The following is a 21,646-nucleotide window of genomic DNA, read 5'->3' as shown; positions in this document are numbered from 1 at the left end:
GGGCCCAGGTTCGATCCCTGCCCCGGGTCACTGTCTGTGTGGAGTTTGCACGTTTTCCCAGTGTCTGCGTGGGTCTCTCCCACAACCCAAAAAGATGTGCAGGCTAGGTGAATTGGCCACGCTAAATTGCCTCTTAATTCCCCAAAAAAATGAATTGAGAACTCTAAATGTATTTTGAAAAAAAAGCTACTCCTTGAAATATCAAGTAGGGAAGACAATTTTGATTCAATTAAAAGGCACTTTACGGTGAAAAGTGAATAAATATTTGCAAGTAAAACTTGCATTTACAGGAAATAAGAATGATAAATTTTAGTAATTATCCAATAGCTAAGCTATCAGAATGACAGGCAATGTCCAAATAGAGTATTTACAGACTCATGGTTCATTCTGCATGCAGGTCCTAGTGAGACCAATTCAGAAGGAAATCAGATGAAAATAAAATCACATGACAAGTGAAAATTGCCAAACAAGATTTGAATAGTTGAGTGACATTTTTTTCACGATTAGTAAACTCTCCAGCCTAAATGTAATGAAATAGCTGAATGTAATCAAGTAAGCAGTGCAGAGGCATGATCTTCATGGGGCACAGCTAAATTAGGTTGGGAAGATTCCCGTGTCCAGTTCAGACCCAAACTACTGAATTTGTGGTCTGGTTGGAGTGCATGATATACAAGCTCGTTGAACTGCGTGACCAATGATTCTGTTGACTACTCAAAAAAAAAGGAAATGTTTTCTTTTTCCACGAGTTGGAAGGAGCTGGAGTATGCTGTCTGGTTCCATGAAACAACTTTAGCTGCAGCCAGCCCACCATTTCCTGAATTCCTCCCCTCTATGGACTTTTTACCTTTTACTAGTGTCACAAGTAGGCTTACATTAACACTGTAATGAAGTTACTGTGAAAATCCCCTGGTCGCCACACTCCAGCGCCTGTTCGGGTACACGGAGGGAGAATTCAGAATGGCCAATTCACCTAACAAGCACGTCTTTCGGGGCTTGTGGCAGGGAATCGGAGCACCCAGAGGAAACTCACGCTGACACAAGGAGAACTTGCAGACTCTGCACAGACAGTGACCCAAGCCGGGAATCGAACCCAGGTCCCTGGCGCTGTGAAGGAACAGTGCTAACCACGGTGTTACCGTACTCCAAAAGTGGCAAGGCCCACATAAGCAAGGTACATCAGGGAGCCTCAAATGACCTGGATTATGGCAAAAGGCAAATTGAGTTTGTCCTTCAGACCTCTCCATTCTGCTGTGTTTTGGCCGTAGGCCACTGTTTAAGATGCTGACAAGTTTAAGCGCTTCGGTATCTGATGGCAGAATTCCGTACAAAGACTGATGAAAATTTAGTGGAGCACTCAAAATCTTATGGCATAGTTTTTATATTCAACTGAAAGGCAGCTCTGCATAAATTTTAAAATTGAGCACCCAGGAGGCAACTAATTCTTGCAAACTGTTCAATTTGAACACCGTACCTTTCATAACTTAATGGTAGCACTACTTTGGAGACAGAAGATGAGATGATGTCCTTGCTAGGATCCATAGATGATGATGCAGCATTTACAGGATCCGTAGAAGGTAAGAATGCCACTTGTTCAGGGTCCAGGGAGAGAGAGGATGGAACTTCTGTAACAAATAAGTCTACAGTTTTTTTGAGGTTGTCAGATTCCAAAGAATTACATGGATTTCCAACACCTCTTTGGTTTTGTCTCAAATTATCGTTTGACCCTGAACCATAATTATCACCTTCAGATGACACCTTTGATTCCTGTCCTTGGTTTAACTTGCCAACACTATCATTTTCAGACTCAGAGCTGCTAGCTTTGAAGTTCATTGACAAGAAAGGAATCTGTAAAATAAAATGAAAAGTCATTTAAAAAATGTTTTTAAAAGATTTTTCCATTTAAGTCGCAATTTAGCATGGCCAATCCACCTACCCTGCACATCTTAGGATTGTGGGGGTGAGACCCACGCAGACACGGGGAGAACGTGCAAACTCCACATGGACATTGACATGGGGCTGGGATCGAACCCAACTCCTCAGCGCCGTGAGGCAGCAGTACTAACCACTGCGCCATCGTGCCACCCTGAAAAAGGTTCAATTCCAGCCTTGGGTGACTGCGTGTAATTTGCACATTCTCCCATGTCTGTATGGTTTTCCTTCCCGCAGTCCAAAGATGTGCAGCGTAGGTGGGGTGATGGGGGATAAGGCACGGGAGTGGGCCTAGGTAGGGTGCTCTTTCAGAGGGTCGGCACAGACCCGATGGGCTGAATGGCCTCCTTCTGCACTGTAGACATTCTAATCTATGAATTTTAAAAAGCTGCCTTTAAAATGTCATTCAATATATGTGGTTTCAGGTCAAAGACAAAATACAAGTTATTCATCTAAATTCAAATGAAGTTCGACATGAATTGAATCCAAGTGCTTTATCCAAGCCATAATTTAAATAAAATCAAAAGTTACAATACAAGAGGAGGCCATTTGGTGCGCTTTGCCAGAAACATAATAGGTAAAATACTTTTTCCACCAATGTGTCATCTTTACTTTTATTTTCTTCTCTCTGTTGTACCATCCTATCGGCATAAAGAACCATTCGGAAACAATGAACCTGCACTTCAAATAACATCACAATCTATTATTTTTAAATAAATTTAGAGTACCCAATTATTTTTGTTCCAATTAAGGGGCAATTTAGTGTGGCCAATCCACGCACACTGCACATCTTTGGGTTGTGGGGGTGAAACCCACGCAGACACAGGGAGAACGTGCAAACTCCACATGGTCAGTGACCCGGGTCCGGGATTCGAACCCGGGTCCTCTGCGCCTTAGGCAGCAGTGCTAACCACTGTGCCATCCTCATTCTTATTTTTAATATGACGATAAAGGGTTTGCTGAGATGTCCAACATTTATTGTCCATCCCTGCTTGCCTAAGAGAATACTCATGGAGGACCACTGCCGTCTGCGTGGTAAAGATACTCCAACATGCTGTTAGGCAGGCAGTTTCAGGAACTTAACCAGCGACAATGATAGAACAGATCTTTACGTTCCAGTCAGGATGGTGTGTGACTCAGGGTCTTAAGAGGGGACTGGATGCTCATGCGTCAATTGCACTTGTTCGAAATGGACTTCCATTACCCTGCACCCATGGATGACAATTCATCTCCCACACAGGTCACTGGAAGCAATCAGGTTCATATCCATTTCTTGGCCTAGTGTCACTGAGGACAACAGCATTGACTTCAGAACGAACTGGAGTGTTATGATTGCGATGGCTCAAGCTTTGTAACACAAATATAATATTGAAAGGTTTAAAGGAATGGTTACTTTGCAACTTGTGCTGTTCATTAAGAATCAGATATCAAACTACAAACATCTTGTCAGAGCCAAGTGGTCCCAACGGATCAGATCAAAACCTCACAGGCTTGCCACATGCAGATGAGAATGGCGGTGGATGACAATTAAACAACTAACCTGAGGAGGTGGTACCACAAACATCCTCATCGATGGGAAAGCCCAGTATGTCAGTGCAAAAGACAAGATGAAGCATTTGCAAACCATCTTCTGTCACAAGTGTCACATCAATTATCGGTCGACAGCATCACAGATGCCAGTCTTTTGCCAAATTGAATCACTCCCAAGCGATATCAAGAAATGGATGAATGTTTTGGATGTAGGAAAGATTATTTGCTCCAATAACATCCTGGCTATGTGACTGAACAGCAGCTCCAGGACTCAGCATGACCCTAGACAAGCTTTTTCATTACAACTACAATACTGGAAGCTCAACATTATCGTGGACATAGCATCCCACTTGACTGGCACCCCATCAACCACCTGCAGGCATAGAGTGGAAGCAGTGTGCACCATCCACAGGATGCACTGCGGCAACTCTTGAAGGCTCCTTCAAATAGCACCTTCCAAACTCACAACCTCTACCATCTAGAACAAGGGCAGCAGACACATAGGAACACCACAAACTGCAGGCTTCATACCTCCAAGTCACACATCATCCTGACTTGGAACAACATTGCTGCTCTTTCACTGCAGCTGGCTCAAAATCCTGGAGTTCCCGTCCAATTAGCTTTGTGGGTACACCCTTCATCACATGGAACGACGGTTCAAGAAAGAACAGATACAAAAAAAGTTAATTTGCAGGATTTGTTGCTCTTATAACTTAGGAATTTCATTTCAGAATGAAAAATTAAAATTTGTCACAACTTTATGGCTCAAATCAAAGTTGCTACTCATATAGTTTCAAGTAGGTTTGTTGTGTCTTGAATGCACAAAATATAAATTGAGCACCTTTAAGTTCAAAGAATTGCTCTTACATTATTGCAAAACATTATTTTTCTTTACTGTTCCTACCTCGGAACTCACTTGCAATGTGTTTTGCTCTTTCTGCTGCACTTTCCTGGCATCAGACAACATATTCTGCATACTCTCACTGCCTGCTTGGTCGATTTCCTCAGACATTAGATCACTGCAATACAGAGAACATGACAAACACTTGTTTTATAGTAAAATTATATTTACTATTGCATTACAACGGAAGGAGATGCAACATTTTGGAAGGAATATTTTTCAGAAAATCATAAACGCTTATAAAACAATACATCTGCTTATGATTTGGATTATTTTACAGTAGAGTACTTTTTCCAGATTATAACTGTGGGGTGCCAAGTGGCTAGCATTGCTGCCTCACAGCGCCAGGGATCCAGGTTCGATTCCGACCTCGGTTGACTCTGTGTGCGGAGTTTGCACATTCTCCCCGTGTCTGCGTGGGTTTCCTCTGGGTGCTCCAGTTTCCTCCCACAGTCCAAAGATGTGTAGGTTAGGTGGATTGGCCATGCTAAATTGCCCCTTAGTGTCCAAAAGGTTAGGTGGGGTTACTGGGATAGGGTGGGGGCTTGTGTCTCGGTAGGGTGCTCTTTCAGAGGGTCGATGCAGACTCCATGGGTCGAATGCGCTGTGGGGATGCTATGATTCTATGATTGGATATGCTAAATTGCTCCTACTTGGGTTTAGGGGGGTAGGATGGGGGATTGGATTGGACCTGGGTGGTGTTCTCTGTCGGAGGGTCTGTGCAGACCTGATGGGCCTTCTGCACAGTAGGAATTCTATATCTTTTTAAATTGACAAATGGGAATGATACAAACACAAGGTGCTCACATTTTATATATTAAGTTACAATTACTTAAAAGTACATGGACATTTCTAGCAGTCATTTTTAAAACTGGAACCATCAAAATTCATATGTCATTAAGTTTAATCTGATGCAGTCCCTCCACCCTTGGCACAGTTCAATGTGGAATCCAAGCCAAAAAAAGTCCCAAATTCAATTCTCAGTCCGAGCTGAATTAGCCAATCTCAGCCTGCGTGTCAATATACAGCCATAACTGATCTCACTGGGAAATGATGTGGGGTTAGGAAAAACACAAACCACCCAACAACCTGCTTCTAAATTCACACATGGACATCAGACAAGGCTAGTTCGGGCTTGGGCCCAATATCCTCGTGGTAGAAATTCCTGTCTATGCCCAATGTTTTGACCCTCACAAGAAAAAGCATTACATTTATATCGTCCCTCTCACCAACTCAGGGCACCTCAATGAAAATTGGCTTCTGCGCTTTCTAAATTACAACAGTGACTACAGTTCAGAAGTATTTCACTGGCAGTGAAGCAGTTTGGAACATTCTGAGGTCATGAAAGGCACTATAAAATTAAAGTTCTTTCATTCTCCTATGCTGCGATATTTAACAGGTTAAATTTGTGCCCATGTAAATTTAAATACAAAATGTAAAGCTACTCAATGGACAGGGCGGCACGGTGGCGCAGTGGTTAGCACTGCTGCCCCACGGCACTGAGGACCCGGGTTCGATCCCAGCCCCGGGTCACTGACCGTGTGGAGTTTGCACGTTCTCCCAGCGTCTGCATGGGTCTCACTCCCACAACCCAAAGGTGTGCAGGGTAGGTGGATTGGCCAGGCTAAATTGCCCCTTAATTCGAAAAAAAAAGAATTGGGAACATGAAATGTATTTTGAAAAAAAGCTACTCCTTGGAATATCAAGTAGTGAAGACAAATCACAATTTTGATTCAATTAAAAGGCATTTTAAGGTGAAAAGTGAAGAACTATTTGCAGGGAAAACTTGCATTTACAGAAACTAAGAATGATAAATTTCAGTAAATATCCAATAACTAAGCTATCAGAATGACAGGCAATGTCCAAATAGAGTATTTACAGACTTATGGTTCATTCTGCATGCAGGTCCTAGTGAGACCAATTCAGAAGGAAATCAGATGAAAATAAAATCACATGACAAGTGAAAATTGCCAAAAAGATTTGAATAATTGAGCGACATTTTTTTCACAATTATTAAACTCTCCAGCCTAAATGTAATGAAATAGCTGAATGTAACCAAGTTAGCAGTGCAGAGGCATGATCATCATGGGGCACTGCTAAATTGAGTTGGGCAGATTCCCGTGTCCCAAAGTACTGAATTGGTGGTCTGGTTGGAGTGCATGACATACAAGCTTGTTGAACTGCGTGACCAATGATTCTGTTGACTACTCAAAAAAAAGAAAGGTTTTCTTTTTCCATGAGTTGGAAGAACTGCTGTCTGGTTCCATGAAACAACTTTAGCTACAGCCAGCCCACCATTTCCTGAATTCCTCCCCTCTATGGACAATTTTTATTAGTGTCACTGGTAGGCTTACATTAACACTGCAATTAAGTTAATGTGAGAATCCCCAGGTCGCCACGCTCCAGCACCTGTTCGGGTACACGGAGGGAGAATTCAGAATGGCCAATTCACCCAACAAGCACGTCTTGTGGGAGGGAATCGGGAGCACCCGGAGGAAACTCACACAGACGTAGGGAGAACTTGCAGACTCTGCACAGACAGTGACCCAAGCTGGGAATCGAACCCGGGTCCCTGGCGCTGTGAAGGAACAGTGCTTACCACTGTGGTACTGTGCTACAAAATTGGCATGGCCCAAATAAGCAAGGTATATCAGGGAGCCTCAAATGACCTGGATTATGGCAAAAGGCAAATTGAGTTTGTCCTTCAGACTTTTCCATTCTGCTGTGTTTTGGCCGTAGGCCACTGTTTAAGGCGCTGACAAGTTATACGCTTCGGTATCTGATGGCAGAATTCCGTACAAAGGCTGTTGAAAATTTAGTGGAGCAACTCAAATATCTTATGGCATAGTTTTTATATTCAACTGAAAGACAGCTCTGCATAATTTTTAAAATTGAGCACCCAGCAGCTGGTTTAGCACAGTGGGCTAAATAGCTGGCAGGCGCCGGTATATTGCATCTAGGGGCTTTTTACACTAACTTCATTTGAAGCCTACTTGTGACAATAAGCAATTTTCATTTCATTTCGATTTTCAGGAGGCAACTAATTCTTGCAAACTGTTCAATTTGAACATCGTACCTTTCATAAGATGATGGTTGCACTACTGTGGAGACAGAAGATGAGAACATGTCCTTGCTAGGATCCATAGATGATGATGCAGCATTTACAGGATCCGTAGAAGGTAAGAATGCCACTTGTTCAGGGTCCACGGAGAGAGAGGATGGAACTTCTGTAACAAATATGTCTACAGTTTTTTCGAGGTTGTCAGATTCCAAAGAATTACACGGATTTCCAACATCTCTTTGGTTTTGTCTCAAACTGTCGTTTGACCCTGAACCATAATTATCACCTTCAGATGACACCTTTGATTCCTGTCCTTGGTTTAACTTGCCAACACTATCATTTTCAGACTCAGAGCTGCTAGCTTTGAAGTTCATTGACAAGAAAGGAATCTGTAAAATAAAATGAAAAGTCATTTTAAAATGTTTTTTTTTGATAAAAGGTTTTTCTAATTAAGGGGCAATTTAGCATGGCCAATCCACCTACTCTGCACATTTTAGGATTGTGGGGGTGAGACCCACGCAGAGAATGTGCAAACTCCACACGGACAGTGACCCGGGACCAGGATCGAACCTGGGTCCTCGGCCCCGTGATGCAGCAGTACTAGCCACTGCGCCCCCGTGCCACCCTTAAAAAGTTCGATTCCAGCCATGGGTGACTATCTGTGAGGAGTTTGCACATTCTCCCATGTCTGCGTGGGTTTCCTTCCCGCATTCCAAATATGTGCAGGGTAGGTGGGGTTACGGGGTGATGGGGGATAGGGCACGGGAGTGGGCCTAGATAGGGTGCTCTTTCAGAGGGTCGATGCAGACCCAATGGGCTAAATGGCCTCCTACCTCACTGTAGGTATTCTAGTCTATGAATTTTTTTAAAGTTGCTTTTAAAATGTCATTCAACATTTGTGGTTTCAGGTCAAAGACAAAATACAAGTTAATCATCTAAATTCAAATGAAGTCCAAAATGAATTGAATCTAACCCAAGTCATAACTTAATTAGAATCAAAGGAGTTTACAATATAAGGAGGCCATTTGGAACTCTTCTCCAGAAATATAATAGATAAAATACTTGTTCCACCAATGTGTAATCTTTATTTTTATTCTCTTCTCTACTCTCTGAAAGGCATGCTATTGTACAGTTCTGTCGGCACAAAGAACCATTCGTAAACAATGAACTCGCACTTCAATTAACATTACAATCTTACGTTTAGTATGATGACAAAGGCTTTGCTGAGAAGTCCAACATTCATTGTCCATCCCTGCTTGCCTAAGGTAATCCTCATGGAGGGCCACTGCAGTCTGTGTGGCAAAGATACTCCAACATGCCGTTAGGCAGGCAGTTTCAGGATCAATGATAGAACAAATCTTTATGTTCCAGTCAGGATGGTGTGTGACTCAGGGTCTTAAGAGGGGACTGGATTCCCATGCGTCAATTGCACTTGTTGGAAATGGACTTCCATTATGACTTAACCCTGCATCCATGGGTGACAATTCATTTCCCACTGGAAGCAATCAGGTTCATATCCATTTCTTGGCCCAGTGTCACGGAGGACAACAGCAATGACTTCAGAACGAACTGGAGTTTTACGATTGCGATGGCTCAAGCTTTGCAACACAAATTGAATATTGAAGTACCACTTGATTAAAACTAATTCAGAAAACTATATTTTTCATATTCATAAGGCTAGTTTATGAAACAATACTGGAAATACGAGCTACTCAGAGTCTGCACTTTGTTGGAATGCATAAAAGAATATATACAGCTCAGAAGGAGGCCATTCAGCCCATCACGTAAGCGGCAGCTCTCTGAAAGAACAATTCACCTGGTGTCACTGCACCCCTTTTTCCCGTAGTCATACAATTTTTTCCTCTTTAGATAACAATCCGATTCTTTTTTGAAAGTGATTATTGATCTGCCTCCACCACACTCTGTGTATTCAAGATTCTACCCACCTATGTAAAAATGATACCTGAAATTCCAACCGTGGGTGTTAATGCTGCAGTGAATTGGGTTTATGCAATAAGGTGACTCTGATCACAGCAGCATCTGCACTCATTGGTGATTATCATCACAGGTACGGGCCAAGATGTGAAAAGCAACAGTGACGTCTGCGAAGATCTGACAACAATAAGCTCAATATGTCTTTGGAAAATAAATGCTGAATATGTCTTTGGAAAATAAATGCTGCCACATTTGGGTCTTTTTGTACAACTGGACCACAATTTGACAGCACTTAACTTTACTGGACAGATTATCCGACATGGATTCAAGAAGCTTCATTTGCAGCAGGTCACTGAAACACATCATTAGGTGTTGTTACCCAACGTTGACATTAGGTAATTCAGCGCAGAGTAGGGATTGAACCTGTGCCCCCCACCCCCCCTTCCTTTTGCACTGTAAGCATTCCATGAATCAGTGCCATCTCATTGACATGCATTTTTTTCTCTGGCAAAATTGGCTGCAATGACAAGCTAAAGACAGGAGATGGAGCCAGATATCAGATTTTTAAAACTGCCTCATTTATAAAGTAGAACAGCATGATGCTACATCATTTTTGCGAACAATAATTTCTATGCCATATTACAGGATTGATTAAAATCTGATCAACAGGTGCTACATTTTAACATGACCAAAAGAACAGTGCAAAACTATTCAGCATTGTGTTGAATAAAAGTTCTTGTAGAGTTTTGGGAAAAGAATATTGCCTCATCAAATTAGGCATTAAGAATACATTGCATACTTACATCCAAATGTACAGCTTGTTGATTTTGCTCCCCATCAGAGCAAGTGTTTTTGTTGTTATTTTTTACCCAGACATCCACAGATTCTACTGTAGGGATCACATCATCATCTTCACTAGATACATCATCTTCATCATCATCTTCTTCAATTGTAGAACCCTCAGAATCACAGCTTTGGTCTTTCAAACTTTCAATAGACATGGTTTACCCAACATTAGTCTTTTGACTTTTGAAATCAAAAGCTCAACATTTAACAGGCACACAAAAAACATTTTACTTTTTGAAAAATTATTCCATTTGTGTGTGCTTTAAACTTATGATAACACAAGTCAACACTATAATCAGGAAAAACAAGTTTACATATTTTTTTACCTAATGTCATCTTCCTCCCAGTTCCCAGCTGCTTTTTCTAAAAATAAATTAAAAAAATATATGAACATTAAATTTTCCATTCAAACTCCAGTCCCTAATTATGGTGAACTAACGCCATACACTAGTGGTCTTACTTATTCATTAATGTTCAAAGTTTAGGTGTCCATTACATAATTGTAATTAACATTCATCTAGTCATCACTGTCTCGTTCAGCCATAAAAAAAACTTCTTTACTAACTGGTGTGTGTAATCTTTTGTTCCTAAAAGAACTAAAACACTTTACGACTCACAGGACCATGAGATCTGGAACAAGGTATATCTGGTGGAATTCAACATGGGCGCTTGCGAGCAGGATGTTGTTGAGCTCATTTGATGGTACTAACGATGACTCATTCCAGCTCACTGGTGAGTGTTGGTAAAGAGTTAATGTTGCCCAGTGCTCAAGCTAGAATTGGAGCTTCAAATATATATTAATTATATAAAGGGACACAAATGGCACTGTGGAATTGGAGAGGTGATTGCAGGAATTGAATTGAGTTCAAGACTTGTTTTCCAGTTCTTATTACGAGATACCATCCAAGCTTAACAGTGATTGGGTATGGCAAATAATAGAATTGGTCATGTTAGATTTATCCTATTGATCATACATAATCATTTATAACATGAGAACATTGTCATTTGAGAAATCACAAACATATTAGTAATATGATTAACTCTGCAGTTTGCAAAAAACTTGTATTTTTGAGATATCTTCTTAACCCAAAGTGAAACTGTACTAAGCTATTTCTGAGAAAGCAATTTGCAATTGAATTTTCTGGCTGTGAGGCCATTTCTACAAAATAACCTGACAACTTGACATTGCTATGGAGATAAGAGCTGGGTAACCAAGAAGGGCAAATAGAAGCTATTTGTGGGGCCTGTTGTGTTGCAGATGAATTCACACAGAACACAGTGCTCAGGAGAAGCCAGCAGGGCTCTCTCCAAAAAAGATCAGGCTGTTTAGCTGTAAGAACACACAAAACGTATGGAGCTCCTGATGAAACAATGTGTGAGCTAGCTAAAAGGGAATTAAATCTAAAACCCAAAAGCACACTAAAATGTTGAGTGTTTGTACTAGATGTGAGCAGATTGTGAAGTGGGATGTTGTTGTTTGGTCGGTTGAAGAGTAACTCTGGAAGGTCATGCCACTAGAACTGTTGAGACCGAAGCGAGAAAGGTTCTGTAGAAGCGCACTTTCTCGGTGTTAATTGTATCAAGGGAGATCTGATGAAATAAAGCTGCCAGTGAATGCAACTCCAGGGCCAAATCCAGAGAGTGGGGAAATTGAGAGGTCCTGTCAGGGCAGCATGGTAGAACAGTGGGTAGCATTGTTGCTTCACAGCTCCAGGGTCCCAGGTTCGATTCCCCGCTGGGTCACTGTGCCAAGTCTGCACATTCTCCGTGGCTGCGTGGGTTTCCTTCGGGTGCTCCAGTTTCCTCCCACAGTCCAAAGATGTGCAGGTTAGGTGGATTGGACATGCTAAATTGCCCTTAGTGTCCATAAAGGTGAGGAGGGGTTATTTGGTTACGTGGATAGGGTGGAAGTGAGGGCTTAAAGTGGGTCGGTGCAGACACGATGGGTCGAATGGCCTCCTTCTGCACTGTATGTTCTATTTGCCGAAGTGAGGAATTGAAAGATCTTGAGACTGCTCGTACTGCCACGTGTGTTGGGGATGAAGCTGAAATATTGGAGTTATCTTTGTTGTATAGATTATTTAAAGTGAAATTAATTTTTATTGAAATATCATTTGTCTGTTAATGCATGCTTAATTTACGCTGATTTAGCATTTGATTGTTATAGTAAAAGTTTTAAAAGTGAAATCTTGTCACTCCGTTCCTTCTATTGGAGTATTTTGGGGATTCCTTTCTTTTCAGGTTATTTGTCTCCATTAGGATCTGGGCTCACATTACTATTGCTGTGTATCAAATGCTCTAAACTTCATATAGAGCAACTTTGCTATTTAAGGAATTAAATACATCTTATCCAGGGAACTCTGAACATGAAGTAATCTCATTAGTCTGTTCATTCTATACAATGGTGTATGTAATATAATATTTTTTTAAATCACAGAAATTGGAACTTTATAAGCTTAATGTCCCTTCCCAACGACTTTATTCAGTCACCAAATTTATTTCTGTATCAAAACCATATGATGCAGATGCCAAAGCCCTGATACCAGATATTGGCGCCGTAACAATATATTAGTAACTTAGAATCAAATGTCTAGGGATAAGGGTGTTAAGATTTGTTAAATTATATAGATGTCATGTTGCCTGAAAATAAAGGAATATCAATTTGTTAGAATTGTCTAACTAAATAGATTCATCAAGTATAAACAGGTCTGCACCAACCTTTTGATGCAAGTATTTGTTCAGTTTGGATCAGTTCTCGCTGTTCTGTCAAACCCTTCACATTCAACCCTTTCCACTGACATACTTGAACTGCCAAAGAATTAGCCTTCAAAGCACGGGTATACCAGCCTTTTCCACAGAGTGCTCCTGCAAATAGATAATGGCCCTAAGAGGGACAGAAAAACAATTCTGTGCTTTAGTTACTACACAAATGCAGGAGAACTGGCAATAAGCAAATTGCTAATATGTCCTGTATTTCTCTGGTCACATATCGCTAATGCACAGTCAAAACTGTGTCCCAACTTATACACAGGCCTCAGAACCTGAGCATTTAAAATGGTGCAACAGTACCAGATGGAAAGAAACATCAATGAATGATGTTAAGCATTAATAGTGGTCCTGCCAACAAACAGCAATTCTTTCACAATTTAGAAATATTGAAGATACTGGTCCAGAGCACAATAAGCCATAATTTCCTTAGTGTGGCAATCAGCATTGGATTGCCACTCCATTTCCACTCACTTGCACTAAAATTCTTAAGTGCCTGTCTTACTCAACCTTCCTGATTCAGGCTAGATGAGATTCAGGCAATGCAGCGCGGCTCCAACGTCAAAGTTCAAAACAAAAGTGTCAAGGGAGGTCAAGCCCACTTTTTGTTTCCTGCACAGACCTGAATGATCTAGTGAAACCATTACAGGCTGCAGGCCGAGACCTGGATCTGAAAGCTTACTTTAAAGAAAGGTGTGCTTAAAGACAACCATCTGAAACAAAGACACTTTTCCCTATTATTTTCACCCCTCTCTTCCCCTCTGTGTTTGTATATAGAGGGTGGGGAGCAAGTTAAAATAGGGGATTAGAAATTAGATAATTGTTAATCAGTTGCATTTGTTGCATATTTTATAGCTCTTGCTATCAATAAAAAGGAATTGTGTTTACATTTACAAACCTGGTGACTGCAATTATTGGACAGCCAAGGGCGAAAGACTTTGGGTATTTTTCCAAGAATTATTGGTTCATTCAACTGCGTTGTGACTCCTGGTCAAGTGGGGCTGGAAGTGACCACGCACTAGCCCAGGGTGTCGCAACATATATTATAGTGTCTTTCTTACATTTAAGAGGCCTTCCTGTATCTAGTGATACTTGAGGCAGACAAAGTACATGCTTTTTTCAGTTTCCATGGCTAAGTTTTCCTAAAACAGGTCGCCAGCATGTCCCCAGAGGCTCAAGCTTGTGACTTTGCACTCCACATCAAGCATGGCAGACCAAGAGACTCTCTTACTCTTACCATCTGCCATAGGCACATTGGAAGGATTTACACTTTGACCTAAGTCCTGAAGTGGGACTCAAACCCGACGCTTCTGGCTCAGAGGCAGGGACACTACCCATCGCCCACACACTGCTGCAGTAGGGTGTACTAGTTCTTAGGTTTTGGGAATATGGCTAATCCAGTTGGTTTTGCACAAATCAAAATACTCTTGATGCTGGAAATCTAAAATGAAAACAGGAAATGCTGCAAATGGTCAGGTCAAGCAGCATCTGTGGAATGAAATATAGAGTTAATCTTTCAGGTCCATGATCTTGCATCAAGACTGGGGTAGTTTGGCATCCTCATCCAGAGGAGTAAATACAAAAGCTGCACTGAGCAGAATGTTAGTATTTCAAAAACTATATCACTGAATTGCCAAACATCAACTATTTCCACAGGAAAATACTTGTATGTTTATTGGCGACTCTCTTTTGTTTCCTTACTTTAGAAATGCTGATTTCTTTCAGGCTGTTGATCGTCATTTATGTAGTATTCCCCTTCCCTATCTAACATTCTGAAGTTCCAGTCCAATGACACATGCAAGGCCACCTGTCGCCATTACCAGAACCTCAATCATTTGAGAGTTCTTAGCAAAATGTCTGTTCCTGGGCTACTTAAAGCTAAGGACCGGTTACAAGAATGATGGAGACACAACAGCAAGTGTGCAACTATACGGAAATTCTTAATCAGAAAATACCATTCAATTGAAAACATGCAGACTATCTTAGGTTGTAACATAATTATTTTTTTCATTGAAGGGTTGTGGGCTTTGCTGGCTAGGCGAACATTTATTGCCCAGCCCTAATTGCCCTCTAAGGTGATGGTGAGGCTGCCATTTTGAACCGCTGCAGTCCATGTGGTATAAGTGACTTAAATTTTTTTGGAGAGCGCTCGCAGTAGAGCAAATGCCCACAGGAAGTTTGCACTTCCCAGGCAATTGCTGTCTAAACCTTACTTGGGAACAGCTCGGGGGTTCCTAAGTGCATTTTTGGGGTACCTCCCAAATACCCTAGAGCTCAGATATTACAACCCATATCTTTATTTTCTGGAAATGAGTACAGACATTACTTAAGCTTAAAGCTCAAGTCACAATTAGTGAGCTTCAATAAGGATGTCATCAAGCAACTACAAAAGGGATCCAACCGTATCACCAAACAAGACTGTGTCGCATTCAGGATGTGACCTCTGGGCAGTAATAATGAGGAGTTCAGATACCATTGACATTTTGTGCTTATGTTGTTATCAATTGAAACTCTCAATGAAATCTAATTACTAACGGAATCCCTTTGTTAAACTTACCTCAATGGAATGAGGCCGCAGGACAATACACCTTTTGGCATCACTCCATGCTTTTCTGTCAAATGTAAAGTGGCACAAAGTGAACAAAATGTAGTGTACAAATACAATCTTATAATAGTAATGTTTGTACTGTATTTCTAATGAACAGATTAACATGTATTCAACAGATTGGATTTTTGCTGTCATAATTAAAATTCAAATCGAGAAAGAACATTTTAATAATTTCTCCAAGTGACAAACAGGACAAGGAATTCCAAAAGAGAGATGACAGAAAATTAAAGCCAGTCATTCTTTTAAATCTGTAAATGGGAACATCTTACAGGTGCACTTCTTAAAACCCGAGAAGGACACGGGAAAAATGCAAGACCTTTTACCAGTAAGTCAGAGCATTTAGCATTATTCTATATTTTCACAGGCAGAATTTCTGCTAATGGCAAGTAAGGGTTTGGCTGAGCTATGGAAAGTAGCGTGGAACATTTCATACGACAACCATTGTTAAAAATGTAAATTTTTTTTTTAATGTAACAGTTGCTTGAAATTTGTCACAGCTACCATTCAGTATTTAGTTGGAAGGAAGACATGGAATCTTCATGATTAAAGTACTTAGCCCAATGATACCAGTGTGGTCATTACATTTTTCCAATCAATAAAATTAGGAATTGTGCTTGAGCAATTCCACCAAAACAAAATCAGAAGATGTCCACTTGCTGGAGGAATAATAATAATCTTTATTATTGTCACAAGTAGGCTAACATTAACACTGCAATGAAGTTACTGTGAAAATCCCCTATTCGTCACACTCCGGTGTCTGTTCGGGTACACTGAGGGAGAATTCAGAATGTCCAATTCACCTAACAGCATGTCTTTTGGGACTTGTGGAACAAAACCGGAGCACTTGGAGGAAACCTACCCAGACACGGGGAGAATGTGCAGACTCTGAATGAACCCGGGTCCCTGGCACTGTGAAGCAACAGTGCAAACACTGTGCTACCGTGCCGCCCGATCAGTCTGCTTTACCCTTTGATGGGAAGAGCTAACTGGTGGTGATTTACCGGAGGATCTCCACACCTCAGGTAAGGCAAGGTTGAGAAGGCGGGGCCTTCATGAATAACCTTGGTCGGTACAGGAATTGAACCCACGCTGCTAGCCTTGCTCTGCATTACAAACCAGCTGTTCAGCCAATTGAGCTAAACATGTCCAGAAGAGGAGCACTGCAGTGTCATCAGCGAATCCTGAGGGGTATGCCGAGCATTCAGCACTCTTATGACAATATGTGGACTGTTTCTAGACCGAATAAAACAGGGGGCTTTAAATCTTCATGTTTGCTGAAATGTATGAAAAGGGAGTGAAAATTGTGTTTTAATTTAGAAAGTTTGGTTCAATAATGTCTAGTCACTGCAAACAAATTTGCAGCAGTTGTGTGTAACATCAGTCAGATACTAAAACATTTCAAAACAAGAATAACCAAAAGTGCCTGATGTTTTAGAAGACTGGTTCTTCATAGAATTTACAATGCAGGAGGAGGCCATTCGGCCCATCGAGCCTGCACTGGCTCTTGGAAAGAGCACCCTACCCAAGCCCACACCTCCAACCTATCCCCATAACCCAGTAACCCCACCCAACACTAAGGGCAATTTTGGACACTAAGGGCAATTTAGCATGGCCAATCCACCTAACCGGCACATCTTTAGACTGTGGGAGGAAACCGGAGTACCAGGAGGAAACCCACGCACACACAGGGAGAACGTGCAGACTCCGCACAGACAGTGACCCAAGCCGGGAATCGAACCTGGGACCCTGGAGCTGTGAAGTGATTGTGCTAACCACCATGCTACCGTGCTGCCCTTCTGAACTGGTTTTAAACCTCATCAGAAAAAACAAGAACACTAAATATCAGCCATGCTCCAGGGTCCTCTTGATTGATCCTCCTTGATCCTCTTATCATACTGCAAGACATGCAGATTTTACTAACTTCAGTGAAAAGCTCTTCAAAATACTTCATCCCATCCACATGTGTTGCATTAATAAAAATACAATTATCCCATGCGGCATATCTGAGACTAAACTTGTCAAGTGTAATCCATTATCTAGAATTATTTTCCTTGTTAAAATAACAATACTTAGGTGAACAGATGCAGACTTACTTGTACTGACACAACTGGAAATAGCAATAAGATCTCTTCTCATACAGCAAATGATTGAATGCACTACAACATGAAATTACACAATTAGTTATTCATACCGTAACATTTCATAGAATAAACCAATACGTTTATTTAGAATGCAAGACAAAGTAATCAATAATTAATATCAATATTTTCATAAACTAGGCTATATCAGTTGCCTTGAGAAGTTACTTTAGAAGATTTACATCACACACAAGCGAGTTACAAAATATGTGAATAATGGTGAATAAAGCACATGCGAGAGAAACGGCTCCAGACATCTCAGGGGCGGGATTTTCCGACCCCGCGCCGGGTTGGAGAATCGCTGGCGGGCTGCGTGAATCGCGCCACGCCATGATTCTCCACAGAGTGGAGAATTGGCGCCATTGGGGCAGGCGTGGTCGGCGCGGCGCCTGTCGGGGGCCTCTCTACACGGCCCCCCCGCGATTCTCCGGCCCAGACGGGCCAAGCTGCCGTAAACAAAAAACGAGTCCAGCTGAGTTCTAACCTGCTCTGCGTCGGTGGGACCTGGCCGTTGAAGGGTCCGCGGGCAGCCTGTGAGGAGGGGAGGGGTGGGGGTTCCGATGTGGCCTGGCCCGCGATCGGGACCCACCGATCGGCGGGCCGGCCTCCTTTCTTTCGCGCCGGTGCCTATACTCCTGCGCCATGTTGGGTCGGCGAGGACAAGGCAGACACCTCGCATGCGTGAAAATCGCGCCGGTGGGATTGCGCATACGCGGTTTCGCGCCAGCCCCACTGCGCATGCGCGCATCCCCCGGCGCCCATTCCACGGCTGGATCAGAAGCTGGAGCGGCGTGAACCGTTCCAGCGCCCTGATGGCCCCCTGTAGGGGCCAGAATTGCTGATCCTGGGGCCGTGTTGACGCCGTCGGGAATCGCAACGGCGTTTCCGACTGCGTCAACACTTAGCCTTAGGATCAGGGAATCCCGCGCCTAGTTTCTTAATTCCTTCATAAGCCCAGAGAGAACAGATTCAAACCCTAATGCCTTATAATCAGACATTAAATGCTTGGAAAAGCAGCCTAGAGTAACTCATCACAGCCTCAGTGTCTCTAGTGAAATTTCAAGCTCACCATTTGATTAAAAAATCACAACCATAAACTGACACATGTACTGCCTTAGGCCCTTCGATCCTTAGAATTGCTGTACAGAAGCCAACAATTGGATAAAGTGAAATCCATTCATGCTCAGGCCAAGGTACTAAAATGCCTATATTACCAGTCGATAGCCTTACTGAAGGGAACTGGCTATTTCTGATAGGTAAAAGGGTAATTGATTTAGCCATTTTAATGTAAATACTAAAGCCCAGTTTAAAATCCATTTTAAAATGGATTTCATCATTACAAAAACACACAGCTTGCAGAATTTGCAGTGGCAAAGCACAGAATCTGAAACATTCCAAAGCTAGCTAAAGCTTATGCAAAATGTCACTGATATCATAAACTGACCATTGTTCTAATAGCAAAAGCTATGCAGCCATACCACAAACTGATGAAAGGTAGCCATGACTACATGAACACACCATTGTTCAGAATACAGATAATAGCGCAGTCAGCAATAAACCAGTGAAAATTAGAATTGATTAAAAGAATATATCACATTCCAACACATACAAACATCTAAAAATGCAACATATCTGAATATATGTTTACTCACAAATAAGCAGAAACCTTCTACCTTTGTTTGGACCCTTAACGTGGGAAACTTACCATACTCTTATTGCTTCATTCAAAGACTTCACTGCTGCTTCATAATGTTGCTTTTTCATGTCTGATTCCCAATGTTTGTGAAACATTTTTGCTCTCTGATCATAAAAGGACAGTTCAAGATAATTAGCACTAACTCTCAATTTTCAAGGCCTAATGGAAAATCAAGCAAACGAGATTCTAAAATTCTATCCTTGTTTGGCAGCATTTCTTTATACATTGGCCATGAGGATGCTGGACTTGGAAGTAAAAAGAAATCACAGTGCAACACATTGGTGATGAGGTGGCGAACAGCTAAGGAAGCCTTACTCTACATCAAACTTGCATTACTAAATTTAAGAGAGTAACTCATTAAGAATGATGCCAAAACTGAAGAATTACTTCAATCTCTAGCAATATTCTTCATTTCAATGAGCAAAAAATGCTTCAATATACACCTATAAAATACATCCTTTCTCACTCCAGCATGAATTGTTCATGCTCTCCATTAAGTGTGAAAGAACTGTGATTACAACACTGAAAAATGATTACTGAAACTCTTTTCAATGTTGATATTGTACTGTCAACAATACTGTGTGCAGGGGTGGGATCAAAAGTGATAAAGGAAATCTGTTTTACTGATTGATCATTTTTGTGTTTCAAGGAACATTTGATTTGGAAAAATATGCATCCTTTCAAAATATATTTTTTTACATCCCTTATTGTAGCATCAAAAATAATTAACTGAAACAAATGTCCAAATTCATAGCATTTTGTGAAGCAATATTATTCCTTCCAACGGGTCAGTTCAAGGTCTTACCTCCTCTTCCTGAAAGCACTGATCTTCAAATTGCTCAAACAGATCATTATGACCCATAGAATATTGCTTTATGAGACTGAAATCTACAACAAAGAAAGAAAATACAGCTAAGCTACAGATCAAGGATCATGTTTAATCCTGAATTGCTGAAGTGTAACTTAATAGAAAACCTTGACGACATCAAGAGAAGTAAACAATCGTTCTTTCATGGACTCAACTCAACATCGTCAAAAGGAATTAAAAGTTTATCATACATGCCCTCCCAGATAAATTGGATGAAACTTCAGAACATTCTACTTTTCATCATACATTGTTTAACTTTTTTTTTAAATGTTTCCAATTGACAGGCAATTTAGCAGGGCCATCTACCTACCCTACACATCTTTGGGTTGTGGGGGTGAGACCCACGCAGGCATGGGGTGAATATGCAAACTCCACACGGACAGTGACCCGGGGCCAGGATCACATCCAGGTCCTCAACACCATGAGGCACAAGTGCTAACCACTGCACATTGTTTACCTTTAACATGCTGCATACAATTTCTGGCATGACATTCTGCTGCTGAACACCTGTTTAGCTTTTGAGTGTTCAAAAGAAGGCATTAGGTGGAGTGGCGAGGCAGAAAAATCGCATGGCCGATGTCAAATCAGTGTTATATACTAACGTCACAATTTGCCTATTCTGCATACTTTCAGTGCCCATAACAAGATGCAGCTCAGCACAGGCCACACCAAACTGTGTTTGCGATGTGGACATCATTTTGACACCTGAACAGAATGCACAGCACCAAAACAACAGATGCTATGGGGTTCAATTTGTGGCCAAATTTCTGGCATTGATCAAATTATGTTCATAAGTTACAGAGCAAATTCTGGACAAACAACATGAGATACACCAAAACAATCTGTATACACACATAAAAATTGGTAATTTTTAGACCAACTTTTTAAAGTTAGTCTTACAAAGTCTCAAAAGCCAAGACTTCTATATGAATAATGTTTTTGAGAGTTTGGTATGCGTGTTTGATTTGGGCCCCAAAAAAGACCATCACAACAGAATAAAGTAAAAACAATATTGAAGAATTCATATCGTCACCCAGAGTCAGATAACATAAATAATTTGAATAAATAATAAATTTTAAATGTAGAAATGTTTTAACCATTTAGTTACCAGTATTCATTTTCATTAGCATCTATACATTTACAATGAAATGTAATAATTAACACCTCCAGTTTAATTCTTAAAAATTTGGGTTTGATCCCCGATAAACCTGGGTCAACCTTTACACAAAGACATGAAAAGTTAGTTTCGGCCAGAAATCTTGGGACTGACTTTTACAGAACAAATATACCAACTTCTTAATAGTGTGGTTGCAAGATCGCTTTCCTGTCAGTCTTATAACTTTGCACAATGGAACTTAAATTATAAAG

General features: G+C 41.2%; 1 protein-coding gene across 7 annotated transcripts in view; it reads right to left on the bottom strand.

The window, feature by feature from the left end:
- Nucleotides 1-21,646, bottom strand: part of LOC140398216 (uncharacterized) — a 131,706-nt gene that overhangs the window by 95,323 nt on the left and 14,737 nt on the right. For 5 of the 7 annotated variants that reach the window (XR_011937438.1, XM_072486608.1, XM_072486606.1 and 2 more), the window contains 10 exons: nt 20,216-20,298; nt 19,420-19,514; nt 17,670-17,732; nt 15,526-15,580; nt 12,921-13,086; nt 10,529-10,565; nt 10,160-10,343; nt 7,437-7,810; nt 4,364-4,478; nt 1,472-1,845 (listed from right to left, as the gene is read on the bottom strand). Coding sequence is in view for 6 of the 7 variants with exons in the window: in XM_072486608.1 (XP_072342709.1) it covers nt 1,472-1,845; nt 4,364-4,478; nt 7,437-7,810; nt 10,160-10,343; nt 10,529-10,565; nt 12,921-13,086; nt 15,526-15,580; nt 17,670-17,732; nt 19,420-19,514; nt 20,216-20,298 (1,546 nt within the window). In the remaining variant the exon portion in view is untranslated. The remainder of the gene's footprint in view (nt 1-1,471; nt 1,846-4,363; nt 4,479-7,436; nt 7,811-10,159; nt 10,344-10,528; nt 10,566-12,920; nt 13,087-15,525; nt 15,581-17,669; nt 17,733-19,419; nt 19,515-20,215; nt 20,299-21,646) is intronic. The other 2 variants (XM_072486610.1, XM_072486607.1) reach the window with 2 other exon arrangements.

The sequence above is a fragment of the Scyliorhinus torazame genome, chromosome 21 (assembly GCF_047496885.1).
Source record: "Scyliorhinus torazame isolate Kashiwa2021f chromosome 21, sScyTor2.1, whole genome shotgun sequence".
Classification (NCBI taxonomy): domain Eukaryota; kingdom Metazoa; phylum Chordata; class Chondrichthyes; order Carcharhiniformes; family Scyliorhinidae; genus Scyliorhinus; species Scyliorhinus torazame.
Note: the sequence above shows the minus strand (reverse complement) of the source record. Positions and strands in the feature narration are given on the sequence as shown.